Source organism: Nycticebus coucang, chromosome 10 (genome assembly GCF_027406575.1).
Source record: "Nycticebus coucang isolate mNycCou1 chromosome 10, mNycCou1.pri, whole genome shotgun sequence".
NCBI lineage: Eukaryota > Metazoa > Chordata > Mammalia > Primates > Lorisidae > Nycticebus > Nycticebus coucang.
The window spans coordinates 112,643,177-112,662,663 of NC_069789.1; the positions used below are offsets into that span (position 1 = coordinate 112,643,177).

General features: G+C 41.9%; 1 protein-coding gene and 1 pseudogene across 4 annotated transcripts in view; one reads left to right on the top strand and one right to left on the bottom strand.

The window, feature by feature from the left end:
• On the top strand, positions 1-5,849 carry LOC128596548 (etoposide-induced protein 2.4 homolog; annotated as a pseudogene).
• LOC128595745 (zinc finger protein 845-like) overlaps positions 5,645-19,487 on the bottom strand; it is a 27,422-nt gene continuing 13,579 nt past the window's right edge. For 2 of the 4 annotated variants that reach the window (XM_053604643.1, XM_053604645.1), the window contains one exon: positions 10,593-19,044. In XM_053604643.1, the coding sequence (XP_053460618.1) occupies positions 17,096-19,044 (1,949 nt within the window). In that variant the 3' untranslated portion in view covers positions 10,593-17,095. The other 2 variants (XR_008382978.1, XM_053604646.1) reach the window with 2 other exon arrangements.

Genomic DNA, 19,487 nt, shown 5'->3' on the forward strand with positions numbered 1-19,487 from the left:
CAGAGCAGTTGTTTGGAGCTTCTAGTATATTCCAGTGTCCTACCCATCAATACACTTTTCGGTTCATTCTAACCCAAAACAATTAAAAACAAGATAAAAGTTGAGGCCAAGCACAGTGGCTCACATCAGTCATCCTAGCATTTTGGGAGGCTAAGCAGGGAGGATATTTTTTTTTTTGAGACAGAGTCTCACCATGTTGCCCTCAGTAGAGTGCTATGGCATCACAGGTCACAGCAACCTCAAACTCTTGGGCTTAAGCAATTCTCTTGCCTCAGCCTCCCAAGTAGCTGGGACTCCAGGCACCTGCCAAAACACCTGGCTACTTTTTTGTTATAGTTTTCATTGTTGTTTAGTAGGCCTGGGCTGGGTTCAAATCTGGCAGCCCTGGAATATGTGGTGGTGCCCTAACCACTGAGCTATGGGCACCGAGGCAGGAAGGATCTTTTGAGACCAGCCTGGGCAACATAAAACTCCATCTGTATATGAATGTTTAGAAAATTAGTGGGTGTGGCTCGGGCAGAGCGGGCAGCCTAGCGGAGGGCCAGGAGCTGGGCGGGAGCAGCGGCAGCAGAGCTGCCAGTCCTACATGATGAGAGATTTTGGGGTGCTTTTCTCTCCTCTGTGTAGTCGATAATTTGGGTGGTGAAAAGATGGCTGACAGTGTCAAAACATTTCTCCAGAACCTTGCCAGGGGAATCAAAGACTCCATATGGGGTATTTGCACCATCTCAAAGTTAGATGCTCGAATCCAGCAAAAGAGAGAATAGCAGGGCTGAAAAAGGGCAAGCAGTGTCCTGGCACAGAGGAGAGCCCAGAGCACGGAGCAAAGCAAGAGAGTGAGCCACGTATTGTTGGTAGAATTTTCCAGTGTTGTGCTTGGAATGGTGGAGTATTCTGGTGTAGTCTCCTCTTATTTTATCGAATGTTTATTCCTGGGCTTCAGTATGTAACAGCCCTAATTATCGGTGATCCATCACTGCATGGAGTTTTTTGGTCCTGGCTGGAATTCTTCCTCACTTCAATTTTCAGCACTTTCTGGGTGCTCCCCCTGTTTGTGCTGAGCAAAGTCATAAATGCCATTTGGTTTCAGGATATAGCTGACCTGGCATTTGAGGTATCAGGGAGGAGACCTCATCCATTCCCAGTGTCAATAAAATAATTGCTGACATGCTTTTCAACCTTTTGTTGCAGGCTCTTTTCCTTATCCAGGGAATGTTCGTGAGCCTCTTTACTATCCATCTTATTGGTCAGCTGGTTAGTCTCCTTCATATGTCCCTTCTGTACTCACTGTATTGCTTCGAATATCATCGGTTCAATAAAGGAATTGAAATGCACCAACGGTTGTCAAGCATTGCAACGGACCGCTCAGTCGGTGGCCTGTCCTTCAGGTCCCTGTTCGAGGCGCCACCTGCAACGGACTGCTCAGTCGGTGGGTTTCAGTCCGAGGGAGTGCAGGGAGAAGGAACGAGGAAAGTTGAGAGGTCGGCGCAGGAAAGACAGTCTGGCACACCACGGGTGAAGTATGCAGCTGTGAATTTATTGGGTATACATGTTGGTATTTATACATTTTTACAGAGCTTACATAATGCAATCTTTTTGCTTACGTGTGTGGGTTATCTTTGCGTTTACAAGTGTGATTTATCATGCATTGTTATGTTTTAACGTTCCGCTTCCGGAGGGTGGCGGTTATTAGTCAACTCTGCCCGCTTCCTCCTATCTCAGTTTCTTATTATCTTTTTAGAACAGCTTGACATCTTCTTTACGTTAATGCTTGACTAATTCTACATTTACTATTTGATCTTATTGTTATTGATAATTATAATTTTGATTTAGAGTAAATTCTTTGACAAGTATTATTTTTCCTATTGATTTTTATTATGTGTGACAGTTGGTGAAACAAGATGTTCTGAACAGGACTTTATGGTGGGTGGATGTGTTTCAGTGACTTTGTAACTTATGTAGATAATTTGTATTTCATGTCCTTGGGCTTATCGTCTTAGCTCACTGGTGGGAAAACATCTTTATGTGTTCATTGTTGGTGTCACTGAGTTTAGCAGCTCACAAGGCTGTGTTCTATCTGGATTAGTAGTGCATTGTGCTCATTCTTAGGAAAGCACATATTGACAATTTATTAGAACAAACAGACTTCTGGTACAGGATGACAAACACATGAGTAGACGCCACAATCTTTAAACTTAAGCGGGTAACTGAGTATGCTAGGCAACATTTCTGATGCTGTGCATACTGGGGGCGCTGGGGGCAAAGCTCCGGGGAGCACAAACCACCTTCCCGTCGTTCTGTAACGCGGACAGCACTGCCTCACTACGGCTATATGCCGTGGGCGCGGCATTTCCCCCTTTTTTGTTTTTAAACCGCAGTTCAAAGACTTCTTGGCGTATAGAGTTAATAGAGGAAAACAGATACTGTATGAGACATGGTAACAACAACACAACACAAAATGACAAACAACTAATAATGGTTATGAGCACAATATACTGGATCCAGTCAAGAGGATTGAGTGCTTTAAACCCATTAGTTAAAGATTGAGTTAATGTGTTAAGAGAAGTTATTGGTAAATGAGCTTGACTCATGGTTGTAATATCTTGTTGTAAGCTGTGTAAATTATGTGTTATATTATTGTCTCTCTAGACATCTTGAAGATGTGTTTGTACTTTGTTCCATGAGTTAGATACATTATATGGTAAAGGTGTAATGTAAATGGCTTGAAATGTTGAGTGACATTTTGTTTGTAGTTTCTGTTGTATGTACTTAATGTTCTGACCTAAAGTTAAGACTACCCTTTTTTAACACATTTAATTTAGTTTTAAGCTTATTATCCATATTAGCTTGTGTCATTAATGTTAAAGTTATATTATTGCCAAGAGTATTGACATAGTATGTTGTATGCATTTGTTGCACTAAAGTTGTAGTAGTTACAGCAAAAGTAGTGATTATAGAAATTAAAGCTGCAATACTTAAAATTAAGGTTGCTACAAATTTTTTAGGTCTAATTAATTCATTAAGTGTTTTTAACACTTGTAATGCTGTATTATCATACTATGGATTGCTTTGTAGATTTACAGGTAACATTACATAAGAAGGTTTTTTTATAATTAACATAACATTTACTTGTTTATCATGTTGAATATTAAAGGACGCAATACAATTAGTTATTTTTACAAGTTAAAAGATTTTAAAGGAAATACATAGTTAACTGGATTACATGTAAATTCTTTCATAAATTCTCTTTTATGAGTTTCATTTAACCTGCACAGACCATCTACAAACATTCTAAACTTTCTTGAACCTTTGCCCTGCCTTTTACTTTCTTACATAACTATTCTGTTTCAGGACAAAATTTATCACACAAGATTCTTTCTTTACACAATGTCATTCTCCTTTCTGTTTAATTTCTCTTACTCTCAAAAACTCACTTTCCACTAAACAGGATCCTAGTTTACTATGAAGTCACTTATTCACTCAGCTAAACTGATAATTAGAAGGTTTAAAAGGCAAGAATTTTATCCGTTGACAAAGATTCAGTTTGTAAAAATATTTTTCTTATTTATACAAATTACTAGTGGCAAAGGGCCAATAATAAAGGTTCTAAATCTCACCCTTGGGATTCTGCCAGTGCTGCTGTCTGGGGGCTGTAACACTTGGGAGGTAGGCCCGCCCCACGAAGGGTAGGGGGGCCCCCAGCTTCCTTCCCCGCTGGGTTTTTTCAGCTGTCTTGGAGCCAGTGGAAATGCGCCCGGTGGTTTTGTTTGCTATCGGCGAGTGTACTTTCATTTTCTTCAAGCGGCGGGTGAGATCTTGTAGTAGCTGCTGGCGCCTCCTTCTGCGTTGTCTTTTCCGAATCTGAGTTAACTACTCCTGGAATAACTTCAAAGTTTTTAGTATAATTTGAACTTTTACTAATTATAATTCCAACCGTTCCAGGTAAAAGTTGCCTTTTCATTGCAGTGGGGATTAAAGTAACACCGTCCCATTTGGATAATAAGACATTCTTTTCACTTGTTAAATTTAAACCTGCACTTTCAGGAGTGCCCCGTGAAAGGTCATGAATAGTAAATTCAGGGGCTTGAGGATTCAATGTAGATAAAGGCTGTGTGTTACAAGCTACAGCCTGCTCTCCCTTGGGGCCTGGGCTGGGAGAATGCCCCTTATCTAGTTTTTTGATCTCTGTACGTCCTGATCCTCAGGATCAGTGTCTCCCTTGTTATTTAAGGGGGTTCCATTCTTATGAAATTTTGATTTACATTCATTTCTCTAATGTCGCCCCTTCTTACAACGAGGGCATAAGCCGGGCGGTTCCCCCCTCGGCTTATTGGCATGGGACTGTTTACAGTCCTTCTGCATGTGACCTGGCTTGCCACAATTGTAGCAAGTGTCAGCAGGAGCTCTCGGCCCCTTACCTCCCTTATTGAAGGTATTTTTAATATAGGCGCTGAATTTCTGTCCTTGCATTGCTGCAGCATAGGCCATATCTTGGACTATCGCTGGTGAGGCATCCATGCATGTTTTAATATCCTTGGTTAATGCGTGCCCCATGGTACCTGCTGATTGCTCACACTTAACCGGTCAGCCTTTACCGGCGGGACTGCAGTTCCCTGGTGAGAGCCGCCCTCAACCTTGAAAAAGAAAGAAAGAGAGAGAAGATTACCTGTCCTTCAGGTCCCTGTTCGAGGCGCCACCTGCAACGGACTGCTCAGTCGGTGGGTTTCAGTCCGAGGGAGTGCAGGGAGAAGGAACGAGGAAAGTTGAGAGGTCGGCGCAGGAAAGACAGTCTGGCACACCACGGGTGAAGTATGCAGCTGTGAATTTATTGGGTATACATGTTGGTATTTATACATTTTTACAGAGCTTACATAATGCAATCTTTTTGCTTACGTGTGTGGGTTATCTTTGCGTTTACAAGTGTGATTTATCATGCATTGTTATGTTTTAACGTTCCGCTTCCGGAGGGTGGCGGTTATTAGTCAACTCTGCCCGCTTCCTCCTATCTCAGTTTCTTATTATCTTTTTAGAACAGCTTGACATCTTCTTTACGTTAATGCTTGACTAATTCTACATTTACTATTTGATCTTATTGTTATTGATAATTATAATTTTGATTTAGAGTAAATTCTTTGACAAGTATTATTTTTCCTATTGATTTTTATTATGTGTGACAGTTGGTGAAACAAGATGTTCTGAACAGGACTTTATGGTGGGTGGATGTGTTTCAGTGACTTTGTAACTTATGTAGATAATTTGTATTTCATGTCCTTGGGCTTATCGTCTTAGCTCACTGGTGGGAAAACATCTTTATGTGTTCATTGTTGGTGTCACTGAGTTTAGCAGCTCACAAGGCTGTGTTCTATCTGGATTAGTAGTGCATTGTGCTCATTCTTAGGAAAGCACATATTGACAATTTATTAGAACAAACAGACTTCTGGTACAGGATGACAAACACATGAGTAGACGCCACAATCTTTAAACTTAAGCGGGTAACTGAGTATGCTAGGCAACATTTCTGATGCTGTGCATACTGGGGGCGCTGGGGGCAAAGCTCCGGGGAGCACAAACCACCTTCCCGTCGTTCTGTAACGCGGACAGCACTGCCTCACTACGGCTATATGCCGTGGGCGCGGCAAAGCATAGAAAGGAACTGGCCTTATTACTTTGGGTTTGGTTTGCCGTTGGCTTTTCTCAAGGCAAGGCAGTCCTCGTACATTATCAGTGGCTGCCTCTTCTCTATCCTCTTTCCTTTATTCATTAGCAGCGCCAATGAGGCAAAGACCCCTGGAAAAGCATACCTCTTCCAGTTGCAACTCTTCTCCTTGGTGGTCTTCTTAAGCAACTGACTCTTCCACGAGACAGTGTACCTGCAGTCTGCCCTGAGCAGCTCAACCTCTGCAGAGACATTCCTTTCGCCACATCCATCTCCTGCCAAACTGAAAGCTGCTGCAGGCCACTGAGCTGCCTGCCACCCAAACGGGATGGGTGGGAGTGGAGGGAGGATGCCAAGGGCCTTCTGCATATTCACTTCTCTCTGAGGAATTGGAAGGTTTGTCTCTGGTGCACATAAGGCAGAATCTTCCTGACACCATGGGCGGCGACTATGGCTCAGTCGGTAAGGCGCTGGCCCCATATACCGAGGGTGGCGGGTTCAAACCCGGCCCCGGCTGAACTGCAACCAAAAAATAGCTGGGCATTGTGGTGGGCGCCTGTAGTCCCAGCTACTCGGGAGGCTGAGGCAAGAGAATCGCTTAGGCCCAGGAGTTGGAGGTTGCTGTGAGCTGTGTGAGGCCACGGCACTCTACCGAGGGCCATAAAGTGAGACTCTGTCTCTACAAAAAAAAAAAAAAAAAGAATCTTCCTGACACCAGTGTGTGGATTCTTAACACCACCTGAGTCTGAAAGGACCACAGGTTTTTCTGCAGCTATTTTCTAGCCTTTGCCATCCCCTGTGCCTGGATTTTGTTTTGTCCCTGTGCCATTTACCCTCCTCCTTTCCTGCCTTCCACCACCCTTGGATGAATGGGTTTTGTAATTCTAGCTGTTGTATTTTGTGGATTTGTTATTTTTGTTGTTTTTCTGTGAAGCACATACATTGGATGTGGGAGGTAAAGGAGGATCTCAGTTGCTCCTGGTCACTCCTGTTATAGCCATCACTGTCTTGTTTCTTGTAACTCAGGTTAGGATTTGGTCTCTCTTGCTCTACTGCAAAAAAATAAAATTAAATAAAAAGAAAGAAAAAGAAAAAAAGAGCCTGAAGAGATGAAGAGATAGGACAGGAGGAAAGACCTCACAGCCCGATCCTCTAGGTTTTGGAGTGATTTTTTTTCTTCCCCTTGAAGGGGAAAAAAAAGCTTATTTCACTGGTACATTACAGCCCCCCAATTTGGGGAGGTACCAATTTTGGCAAGTGCCACTGCAACATAATACTCAGAGACCTGAACTTTTAAACTCTGGGGGAACAGAAATTTATGGTTGGCCACTGCTGGGTCTGTCTGGTATTGCAGAGGAATATCGGGTGCTGCAAATAGGAACTGAAGGGGTAAACTTATTAAACCCATGGCATCCTGTGATTGGTTGGTATTTTCCTGTCATGAGAGACTAAATATAGGGGAAATGTCAAAATACTTGTACAATTTTAAAATTTTAAAATTTCACAATTAAACGTGAGCTGGTCTCCCACAAAAAAAAGAAAGAAAATTAGTGGGTGTGGAGTTCACCTGTGTTTTCACGTACTTGTGACTCTGAGGCAGCAGGGCCAATGAAGCAGAGGCATTCGAAGCTATAGTGAGCTATGACCACACCACTGCACTTTAGACTGAGGGACAGAATGAGACTTTTTCTCTAAAAGAAAAAAATGTACAACAACAAAAGAAAGTTTCACATAAGAAAACAAAAGTTGGTGGCTTTGGAGAGATTTGGGTTAGAGGTTTTAAGATAAAAGGCTGGCAAAGGGAGATATGGAACCACTAGAAAGAACAAATTTGGGGATGTATCTTACTGAAACAGCCCTGAGACCACAAGAATGTGTCAACTCCTGACCTGAAGGAAGCCCCCATGCCCTCTCCCAGAGTGCTAGGATTTCAGGTAGTAAAAGCCACTGTACACTATACCATGTGAGTTATGGGGCAGCAATGAAATGTGCAAATAACAAGGTCTTTTCTAACTAAGTTGAGGGATTTCAGGAGAAAATACTCACTGATACCTTAAGAAGTCAAACTGCATCATGTGATATTTGAATGTTAACACCTCTATCTTTCCTCTTACTATTCTGTTATCTGGCTGACTAATAGCAATGCCTGAGTGCTCCCTCCTTTGGCACCAGGTGTAACTTTACACCACATGTGGGTACTCCACCTCCACCCCATCTTTTTTTTTAATTAATCATAGCTGTGTACATTAATGCAGTCACGGGGCACCCCATCTTTAAAATTCATAACACCCCACACATGCCACATCCTCTAAACCATATGTACACCAGCTGGCAGGGTGGGGGGACTATTCTGCCTTCCTCAGAAACCTTAATGTGCAATACAAATTCTCACATCTCTTCTGGGTAGAGCATCACTGTCACCATCCCAAAGGTTAGGTGCATGTGAACAAGCAAGATCCAGGGGAGTGGAGAGTGCAACCTGGGGACAGAGAGTTACAAGAGCCAATATCGGGAGTTTCCTAGTTTATCCAGCAAAACACAGTCCCATTTTCAGTACTGATTCTTTTTTTTTTTTTTTTTGTAGAGACAGAGTCTCACTTTATGGCCCTCAGTAGAGTGCCATGGCATCACAGCTCACAGCAACCTCCAGCTCCTGGGCTTAAGCGATTCTCTGGCCTCAGCCTCCCGAGTAGCTGGGACTACAGGCGCCCGCCACAACGCCCAGCTATTTTTTGGTTGCAGTTCAGCCGGGGCCAGGTTTGAACCCGCCACCCTCAGTATATGGGGCCGGCGCCTTACCAGAGCCACAGGAGCCACCCCTTCAGTACTGATTCTTTTATTTTTTTGTGTGTGTGCTTTTTGGCTGGGGCTGGGTTTGAACCCGCCACCTCCGGCATATGGGACCGGCGCCCTACTCCTTGAACCACAGGAACTGCCCAGTACTGATTCTTAAAAGGACAAGCATGAAGGGTAATATTTTAAAATTATGTCGCTGAGTTCTGCAAGGACAAAAGGGAAGTGGAAGTTTTATCCTTATTGCCCGGACATGCCTTTATTTCATAATAAATACTGTATTAGTAAGTATGCATTTTTGCTTAAGGAAAATGCAGGGACATGTTGTAGATCACACTTGGCACAGGAAGAAGCATGTGTAAATATAACCACACAGAGCATGTTCACCCACAGTGATGCATGCTTAAGGGTATGGATGTCTGAAGTTACACCTCTCTGCAATTTTTACTGGACTCATGTAAGTTTCTCGGGGCAGAGTGTAGAGACAGTAACTTACCTTAAGAATGATGACTTTGGGGTGGTGCCTGTGGCTCAGTGGGTAGGGCGCCAGTCCCATATATCGAGGGTGGTGGGTTCAAACCCAGCCCCAGCCAAACTGCAACAAAAAAATTGGGCGGCACCTGTGGCTCAGTGAGTAGGGTGCCGGCCCCATATGCCGAGGGTGGCGGGTTCAAACCCAGCCCTGGCCAAACTGCAACAGAAAAATAGCCGGGCGTTGTGGTGCGCGCCTGTAGTCCCAGCTGCTCGGGAGGCTGAGGCAAAAGAATCACGTAAGCCCAAGAGTTAGAGGTTGCTGTGAGCCGTGTGACGCCACGGCACTCTACCCAAGGGCGGTACAGTGAGACTTTGTCTCTACAAAAAAAAAAAAAAAAAAATAGCCAGGCGTTGTGGCAGGTGCCTGTAGTCCCAGCTACTTGGGAGGCTTGAGGCAGGAGAATTGCCTCAAGCCCAAGAGTTGGAGGTTGCTGTGAGCTGTGATGCTACCGTACTCTACCAAGGATAATAAAGTGAGACTCTGTCTCTACAGAAAAAAAAAAAAAAAGAATGATGACTTTGTAGTAATCATACCTACCAAGTGCATGTCACCAAAAGAATTTGTTTCTTTTGATTTCACCAAAAACAAACAAACAAACAAACCCCAAAAAACTGTCCTAGGTACTTCAACCATAAGAGCCTAATGTAATGATTTTCAGCTGATGCGCCATGGCATACTGGTGTGCTTAGGTGTGCCTCTAAAAATTTTAACGACCATTAATTTAAATTACTTTTGAACAAATTTCAAAGCACGGTAAGTATATTTTTTATACTGTTTTATTTGATCTAAATAATCAAAGTGTGCACCACAAGTTTAACTGTAGGTTCAAGTGTGCTAGGAAATAAAAAAAAAAAAAGGTTAAAAAACACTGGCGTAAGCATTCCTTATTATTATCTGCTCTGAAGTATCCTCTCCAGGTGGAATAAAATAATGTTGGTAGAGGGCAGCGCCTGTGGCTCAGTCGGTAGGGCGCCGGCCCCATATACGGAGGGTGGCAGGTTCAAACCCGGCCCCGGCCGAACTGCAACAAAAAAATAGCCCGGTGTTGTGGCGGGTGCCTGTAGTCCCAGCTACTTGGGAGGCTGAGGCAACAGAATCGCTTAAGCCCAGGAGTTAGAGGTTGCTGTGAGCTGTGTGATGCCATGGCACTCTACCTAGGGCCATAAAGTGAAACTCTGTCTTTACAAAAACAAACAAACAAACAAACAAACAAATAATGTTGGTAGAAACACTGTGACTCAATTACAGCTATTAGAAAAAATTAAGTTTTATTAGTTCAACCTGAGGAATTATAATGTGTACTGATTAGCATGCACACATGTGACTTCTAAGCATCTCATCTTAGATAACATGCACGTTAAGAAATTTCAGTTCAGGCTGGGTGCCCGAAGCTCAGTGGTTAGGGTGCCGGCCACATATACCCAGGTTGGTGAGTTAGAACCTGGCCTAGGCCTGCTAAACAATGACAACTGTAACAAAAAAAAAAAATAGCTGGGCATTGTGGTGGCCACCTGTAGTCCCAGGTAATTGGGAGACTGAGGCAGTTGCTATGAGCTGTGATGGCACAGCACTCTACGGAGGGCGACATAGTGAGACTCTGTCTACAAAAAAAAAAAAAAAAGAAATTTCAGTTGACTATCTTATAGTATCCCAAAGCTATCCCTAAAGATGCACTGATTTTTCATATTAATAGAGAGATCAGTTTTTACCCAATATTGTCCTATGACAATGCTCATGGCACGAAGTCGGTCTCCAAACACCACCCTTACATACAAACTCCAAAACTTTTCAATAGAGTAACACAGGCAAAAGAATGGATTAAATATACACGCTGGCCTACAGTGCATGAAAGGTAAAAAATAAGACAAAAAAAATGTACAAAGCAGAACATATTATTACACTTGAAAATGAACCATGGTATATATAGCTTAGTACCATAATCTGAAAATTATACTTCCATAATTTTGTAAAAATTCTTTGTGTACAATTCCTTTATCACATTTATTGTAAATTAAACACTTCCACATAATAATCTAGACTCTACATACAAAAAAGTGTTTTAGGAAATTAAAGTAAGTGGAATTTCACTTTTTTTTTTTTTTTTTGGAAACTGATCCTCAGTCTGTTGTCAAGGCTAGAGGGCTATGGCACCAGTGTCCCTCACAGCAACCTCAAGCTCTTGGGTTCAAGCCATCCTCCTGCTTCTTCCACCCCAAAAGTTGTGACTACAAGAGCCTGCATGCTACTGGTGAATTTTTCTATTTTTAGTAGAGACCAGGTCTTTATTTATTTATTTATTTTTTATTGAGACAGAGTCTCACTATGTTACCCTCATTAGAGTGCCGACGCATCACTGCTCATAACAACATCAAACTTTTGGGCTTAAGTGATTCTCTTGCCTCAGCCTCCCAAGTAGCTAGGACTATAGGTGCCTGCCAAAACGCCTGGATATTTTTGTTGCTGTAGTTGTCATTGTTGTTTTGGCAGGCCCAGGCTGGGTTCCAATCTGCCAGCTCCGGTGTATGTGGCTGGCGCACTAACCACTGAGAAACAAGTGCCAAGATAAGAGGTCAGGTCTTGTTCTTGCTTGGGCTCTCTTTAAACTCCTGAGCTCAAGTGATCCTCCCACCTCTGCCTCCCAGAGTGCTGGGATTAAAGCTGTGAGCCCCCGGGTTTGCTCTCACATTTTCAACAGTCATACCTTGAGATGACTTATGTGTCTAGAATGTAGTGTGCAATTAAAATGAGAAAAATTCAGGTCTTTCCTAACCAAGTTGAAGGATTTCAAAAGAAAACACTCTTATTTTAAAAAGTCAAACTGTATTGTGTGACATTTAAATATTAACATCTTTTATACCTGTAGATTCCCTCTTTCTAGTCTGCTCATCTGGTTGGCTAACAGCAATGCCCGATGCTCCTTACTTTGGCACCATTTGCAGTTTTAAACTACATGTGGATGCCTCACCTCCACCCCAAACTAAAACTTTATAACACCCTGCACATGACAGTTCCTCTCAAGTCATATCAGGACCTGCTGGTGTTGGGGGGGGACTCATCTGCCTTCCTCGGAAAGCCTCACTGTATGATACAAATTCTCACACCTCTTCCGTGTATAGCATCATTGTCAATATCCCAACCAAAGGTTAGGTGCATGTGAACAAGCAAGGTCCAGGGGAGTGAAAAGTGCAACCTGGGGACAGTGTTACGAGAATGAATATAAGTGGTTCTTCATTCATCCAGCAAAACAAATTCCTATTTTCAGTGCTGATTCTTAAAATCTGCAAGGAATAATACTTAAAAATTATGTCACTGAGTACTGTAAGGAGAAAAAAAGACATAGTGTCATATTTATCATTATCGTCCATATATTCTTTTTTTTTTTTGAGACAGAGTTCTCACTCAGCCACCCTGGGTAGAGTGGCATCAAATCGTACCTCACAGCAAGCTCAAACTCCTTGAGCTCAAGTGATGCTATTGCCTTAGCCTCCTGAGTAGTTGGGACTACAGGCACCTGTCACAATGCCTAGCAATTTTTAGAGACGGGTCTTGCTCTTGTTCAGGCTGGTCTCCAACTCCTGACCTCAAGCAGTCCACCTGCCTTGGCCTCCCAGACTGGTAGGATTACAGGCATGAGTCACTGTGCCTGGACTCATGTTCCTTTTTTTTTTCATGTAAGTTATTCATTACTATGTATGCATTTTTGCTTAAGGTAAAGGCAGGTGCATGCCATAGGTCCTCCTTGGCACATGAGGAAATGGAATCATAAAGAGAATTTCATCCACGGTCATATATGTTTAAGGGTGTAAAAGACTCTGCTATATTTATGGTACTCATAAGTATCCTAGGGCAAAGTGTAGAAAGAATAACTTATATTCTAAGGATTACCTCTTAGTAATCCTACTCACCTATGTGCATGTACCCAAAATATCTTCTTTGATTTCACCCAAAAAAATTTGCTCTAGATGCTGCAACCACAAGAGCTTAAGGGTTCATAATTATTGTCTATTATGAAGTATCTTCCTCAGGTCTAATAAAACAATGTTGATATAAACACTGTGCCTCAGTTACAGCTATGAAAAAATATTAACTTTTATTAGTTCAAACTGGGGAATTTTGATGTATCCTAAATAAAATAGTTGCAAATTACAATACCAAGAAGAGGTAAATGAGAATCAGTTTCAAGAACTTGCTCTACTGGTAGTTTTTTTTTTTTTTTTTGAGACAGAGTCTCACTATGTCGCCCTTGATAGAGTGCTGGGACATCACACCTCACAGCAACCTCAGACTCTTGGGCTTAAGTGATTCTCTTGCCTCAGCCTCCCAAGTAGCTGGGACTACAGGCGCCCACCACAATGCCTGGCTATTTTGTAGTAGTTGTCGTCGTTTTTTAGCAGAACCAGGCCAGGCTTGAACCCACCAGCTTCGGTGTACCTGGCTGGTGCCCTATTCACTGAGCTACAGGTGCCGAGCCTCTACTGGCAGTTTTAATGAAACTGTTTACTCAAATATAAGTTTTTTCTCTTCACCTTCTTTTTTTTTTTTTTTTGTAGAGACAGAGTCTCACTTTATGGCCCTCGGTAGAATGCCGTGGCCTCACACAGCTCACAGCAACCTCCAACTCCTGGGCTTAAGCGATTCTCTTGCCTCAGCCTCCCGAGTAGCTGGGACTACAGGTGCCCGCCACAACGCCCGGCTATTTTTGGTTGCAGTTTGGCCGGGGCCGGGTTTGAACCCGCCACCCTCGGTATATGGGGCTGGCGCCTTACCAACTGAGCCACAGGTGCCGCCCTCTCTTCACCTTCTAAAAAAAAGACTTTTTAATTCAATGTTTGGTAAACAACTATTGCCATTCAATGACAGTGACCACCAGTATCCCTGCATTATTTCTACAACCTTTATTAGACCTTAAGAAGACATTTTTGTTTTCCCATAAAATTCTCAGGGTCCAAAGCTTGTGGCCCGTTCTTTTTCTCTGATTTGGTAGAACAGTTGGTTCCAATAAGCCACCATTCATTAAACAGAAGCCTGTGTTGAATGCTCCAGGCATGAATACTGACACCACAGTTGTACAATATTCACCCCTCACTGCTATCCTGTGTCTATCAGGCAACATTTAAGCTCAAAGTAAAAAGACATGACGACAAGTAACATTTGTAATCCAAGCATACTGGGAGACCACATTGGGAGTATAGCTAGAATCTACAGTTTGAAATTCTGGAGAACATAGTGAGACATTTTCTCTGCAAAACAAATTATGAAAAATAAGATGTACCACTATTTCCAGCTGTCTGGGAGGTAGAGAGGACAGGATGGCTGGAGCCCATGAATCATAGGATGCAGTAGGCTATGATTACACCACTGCACCTCACCGTGAGTTAGTCTTTCTTTTTTGTTGCTGTTGTTGCAGTTTGGCCGGGGCTGGGGCTTGAACCCACCACCCTCAGCATATGGGGCCAACACCCTACTCCCTGAGCCACAGGCGCGGCCCCAAATTAGTCTTCCTAAAAATAGAAAAAGGAATTAATCTCCAAAGGTAATGTCTCTTCCTTCCAGAAAATGGCATAGAAATGATTTCTACATAAAGCCTCTGCCACATACATTGGCATAGAAATGATTTCTACATAAAACCATGCCACATACACTGCATTTATTTGATTTCTCTTTAGGATGGAGTCTGTAATGTTCATTAATGATAGCACTCATAATGAAGAATTTGCCACACTTGAGGATCAATTGAGACCTGCCAGTGTACTGATTCTTTTCAAGACACCACAGTGAAATGTTGGTGGTAGGCATCTGAAGAGATTTCATGTTTAGCGTGAAAATTATACAAAGTAGCTTTCGAAAGAACCTAAAATAATGAAATATTGTATAAGCTAAATGTTTCACCATGTCCACATGTCCTTCCATGTTTGATATGGTATCAGTTCATATGGTTGAATGTATTTTGGTTTTTATAGTTACTGTATAGTTCTGGCTCCATGTAACATCAGACATTAAATGCTGCTGAACCAGACATTGAGTTATTTCTTGTGTAAACGGTCTGACGCTGCACAGTAACAGTCCTTCTGTATTAATTTTATAATAAAAATCTAATTTCTGTGGTTTCACTGAAGATGTACCTTCACATGTGTAGTAGAAGTGAGTAGTCAGGTGTAAAAGACCAAGCACCAGGCTTGTAGGAACAGTCACTGGTTCTTGAGAGAGGTGCTGGGAGCGGAACAATCTCCTGGCTGGCATTGGAGATGTTTTGTAGCCTGGAGACATCCCTCAAATGATTTAAGATCAGTTGGTCATTGGGAAGCAGGTGCTGGACTTTGACATTTGTGGTGCAACAGGGTGGGAGTTGAGTCCCTGGGTAAAGCACATGTAGCGATCATTAAGCATGTAGTCCTAGTACAAGGGCCCCCCACACCTGTTGTATACTGTTTCAATAAAAGGCCACAATAGAGGTTACTTGGGGCTCTCCCTGCACCTACGGGAAACCCACCTCTTGCAGGTTTGTGCCTTCAATCTGTGTCCCAGCTCTTTTATTCATGTGGTGATGGGGTGCCACGGTGACACTGATAGTCAAGCCTACATAAAGCCCCTGCCACACACATTGCATTTATTTGATTTCTCTTTAGGATGGACTCTGTGATGTTCACTAATGATGGCACTCATAATGAAGAATTTGCCACGCTTGAGGAAACTGAAGAGTCTGTCACACATCAATTCTCTGATGCTAACCAAAGCATGAAATGTGACTAAAGACCATGTAACTTAGGTTACATTTGTAAGGTTTCTCTCTGGTATGAATTCTGTGATGGCCTTTTTTTTTCTTTTTAATGACTTCTGATTTTAATTCTTTTCTAAAAGAATTAAGACCTTTATTGTAGATTATGTATCATCTCCTCTTTGGCTATGAGATGCGTAGTTTTGTTAACTAGAGACATCAATGAGTTCAGTTTCTGAGACCAGTCATTTAATAAATTATTTAGATCCTTGGGTCTCTGGAAGTTGATAATTCCTGCCAGTCTTCTACTTTAGCAAAGATGGTCTTGTTAACTACTAAATTTGAGAGAAAAGCTTCTGACTCATCAACAGATGGATCCAGAAGTTATGCCATTCTTTTCATTATTAGCTGAGTATAGTACTTGGCCATTATTCTCATATTATCTTCAACAACTCTGTTCTTCAAGTCTTTCCACCTTTTTTTACCTTCCTCCATGGAAGCAAAAACATCAGCTGCAGGACTCTCAAGGGAACCTTTTCTTAATTCCATCCCATAGTCCTCAACAAGTGTGGACCAACACATTAACTCCAGTGTGGTAAAAAGCTTTAAAAGAGCCTTGTATTTGGGAATTTCTTCTAACTTCTTGTCAGGACTTATTCAGTGAACCAAATCTGACTGTTCATTGTCAAAAGGAGCCAGGATAACATAGAACACAGCACTCTTCAGAGCCTGATAAATATAACATGGGTTACATTTTTGTACAGTTTCTCTCCAGTATGAATTCTGTGATGACTTTTAAGGTATAATTTAAACTGAAGAACTGGCCACACTCATAACATTTGTAAGGGTTGTCTCCTGTATGGATTGTGGGATGATATTTAAAGTTTGATTTGTGATGAGAGACCTTGTTAAGTTTTCTCTCCAGTATGTGTTTTCTTGATGAACTGTGACTTCTGTCTGAAGGCTTTGGCACATTCATCACACTTGTAAGGTTTCCTTCCAGTATGAATTATGAAAGTAACTGTTAAGGACAATCTGTGCCCGAAAACTTTCCCACACTCATGACATATCCAGGATTTATTGGCTTTATAGATAACCTGATGTGTATGCAGTCTTGAATACACACTAATTTTTTTCCACAGACATTGCATTTCTATGGATTGTCTTCCAGTATCAAAGTTCTGATGTCATGTAAGGTTTGAATTGCTACTACAGACCCTGCCACACCCATTGCATTTGTAAAGTTTTCTGTCCAGTATGTCTTTTCTGATGAATTGTATGGGATATCTCCTGTATGGGATATCTTCTGAAGAAACCTTGCATTTGTAAGGTTTCTTTTATGTGAATGTGCTGATGTTGTATAAGATATGAATCACAACTAACAACCTTGCCACATTTATTGCATTTGTAAGGTCTTCTGTCCAGTATGTCTTTTCTGATGAACTGTAAGAGACAGCTTCAGTCTGAAGGCCTTGTCACAGTCATTGCATTTGTAAGGCTTCTCTCCTGTATGAATGCCCTGATGTTGGGTAAGTTCTGAAATGAACCTAAAAACCTTACCACATTGATTGCATCTGTAAGGTTTCTCTCCGGTATGAATGCCCTGATGTTTTCTAAGGTACTGTTTGCAAGTAAAGAGCTTGCCACACTCATTGCATTTGTAAGGTTTCTCTCCAGAATGTGTTTTCTGATGAGCTATAAGGAAGATCCTGTGTTTGAAGGCCTTGTCACACTCACTGCATTTGTAAGGTTTCTCTGTGGTGTGTGTTTTCTGATGAACTGTAAGGGATTCCTTCAGTGTGAAGGCCTTGTCACAATCATTACATTTGTAAGGTTTTTCTCCAGTATGAATTTTTCGATGACGAGCAAGATTTGAAATATGAATGTAGGCTTTCCCACATTCATTACATTTGTAAGGTTTCTCTCCAGTGTGTTTCTCTCCAGTGTGTTTTTTCAAATGAGCTATAATAGATGTCCTCCTAGTGAAGGCCTTGTCACACTGATTACATTTGTAAGGTTTCTCTCCAGTGTGTGTTTTCTGATGAACTGTAAGAGACACATTGTGCCTGAACGCCTTGTCACATTGATTACATTTGTAAGGTTTCTCTCCAGTATGTGTATTCTGATGATCTGTAAGGGATATCTTCTGTCTAAAGGCTTTGTCACACTGATTACATTTGTAAGGTTTCTCTCCAGTGTGTGTTTTCTGATGAACTGTAAGGGATTTCTTCTGTCTGAAGGCTTTGTCGCACTGATTACATTTGTATGGTTTCTCTCCAGTGTGTGCTTTCTGATGAACTGTAAGATATATCTTGTGTCTGAATGCCTTGTCACATTGATTACATTTGTAAGGTTTCTCTCCAGTGTGTGTTTCCTGGTGAAATGTAAGGGATGTTTTCTGTCTAAAGGCTTTGTCACATTGATTACATTTGTAAGGCTTCTCTCCAGTGTGTGTATTCTGATGATCTGTAAGGGCTATCTTCCATCTAAAGGCCTTGTCACATTCATTACATTTGTAAGGTTTTTCTCCCATGTGTGTTTTCTGATGAACTCTAAGGGCTGACTTTTTTCTGAAGGCCTTGTTACATTCATTACACTTGTAAGGTTTTTCTCCAGTATGTGTTTTCTCATGAAATGTAAGGGCTATTTTCTGTATGAAGGCCTTGTCACATGCATTACATTTGTAAGGTCTTTCCCCTGTATGGATTGTGTGATGAGCCATAAGGTCTGATTGTTGAGAAAAGACCTTGCTACATTCATTGCATTTGTAAGGTTTCTCCCCAGTGTGAATTTTCTGATGTTGAAATAGGCACTCCTTTCGCCTGAAGTGTTTCCCACAGTCATCACTTTTGAAATGTTTCTCCCCAGTATGAATTACCTGATGTCGAATTAGATTTTGATTTTGCCTGAAGAGTATTCCACACTCTTCACATTTCATAGGTTTCTTTCTGGTTCTTTTTTTTATTGTTGGGGATTCATTGAGGGTCAGAGGTTTCTTTCCAGTATGATTTTTCCCATGGTTAAGAGGGCTTGAAGACACATTAAGGGCTCCACCATGCTCATTATACCTGTAAGGTTCTTCCCTAATTTGTGTGTTCAGTTCTTGTGTGACTATTGCAGAAATGCCAAAACCGCTTTTATATTTATTATGTATGTGGGTTTTGAGTTTAGAAGGAATGTTTTCAAGTGGAGAAAATGAGGTAATATGATTGAGAGAGTTTGCAACCTCATTCCATTCATCAATTTTCCCTTTGTTTTCAATTGGCAGATAGGAATGAATGTATAATCCAAGTTGGTCTTTAGAAGGCTTGCATCTTGTATCTTTTCCCAGTACATAGCTCCTCCCTTAAAAGAAAAAAAACAGTAGAACTTGAAACAATGGATCTGGCATTTCTGGAGTTTGAATGTAAGACTAGGATCTGCACCATGTACTTAAACATTGAAAGGAAAATCCGAAGCCAGGCACGGTGGCTCACAGCTGTAATTCTAGCAGTCTGGGAGACAAAGGTGGTGTATTGCCTGGGTTCACAGGTTGGAGACAATCCTGAGCCAGAGCGACACCTCTTCTCCAAAGATAGCTGGGCACTGTGCTGTGCACCTGTAGTCCCAGCTACTTGGGAGGCTGAGGCAAGAGAATGTCTTGAGCCCAAAAGTTGGAGGTTGCTGTGAGCTATATCACCATAACACTCTATAGAGGGTAACAACGTGAGACTCTTGTCTCAAAAAATAAAATGAAATAAGAAGAAAGGAACATCCCTATACGTTGTATGCCACATGGGCAATGCTAA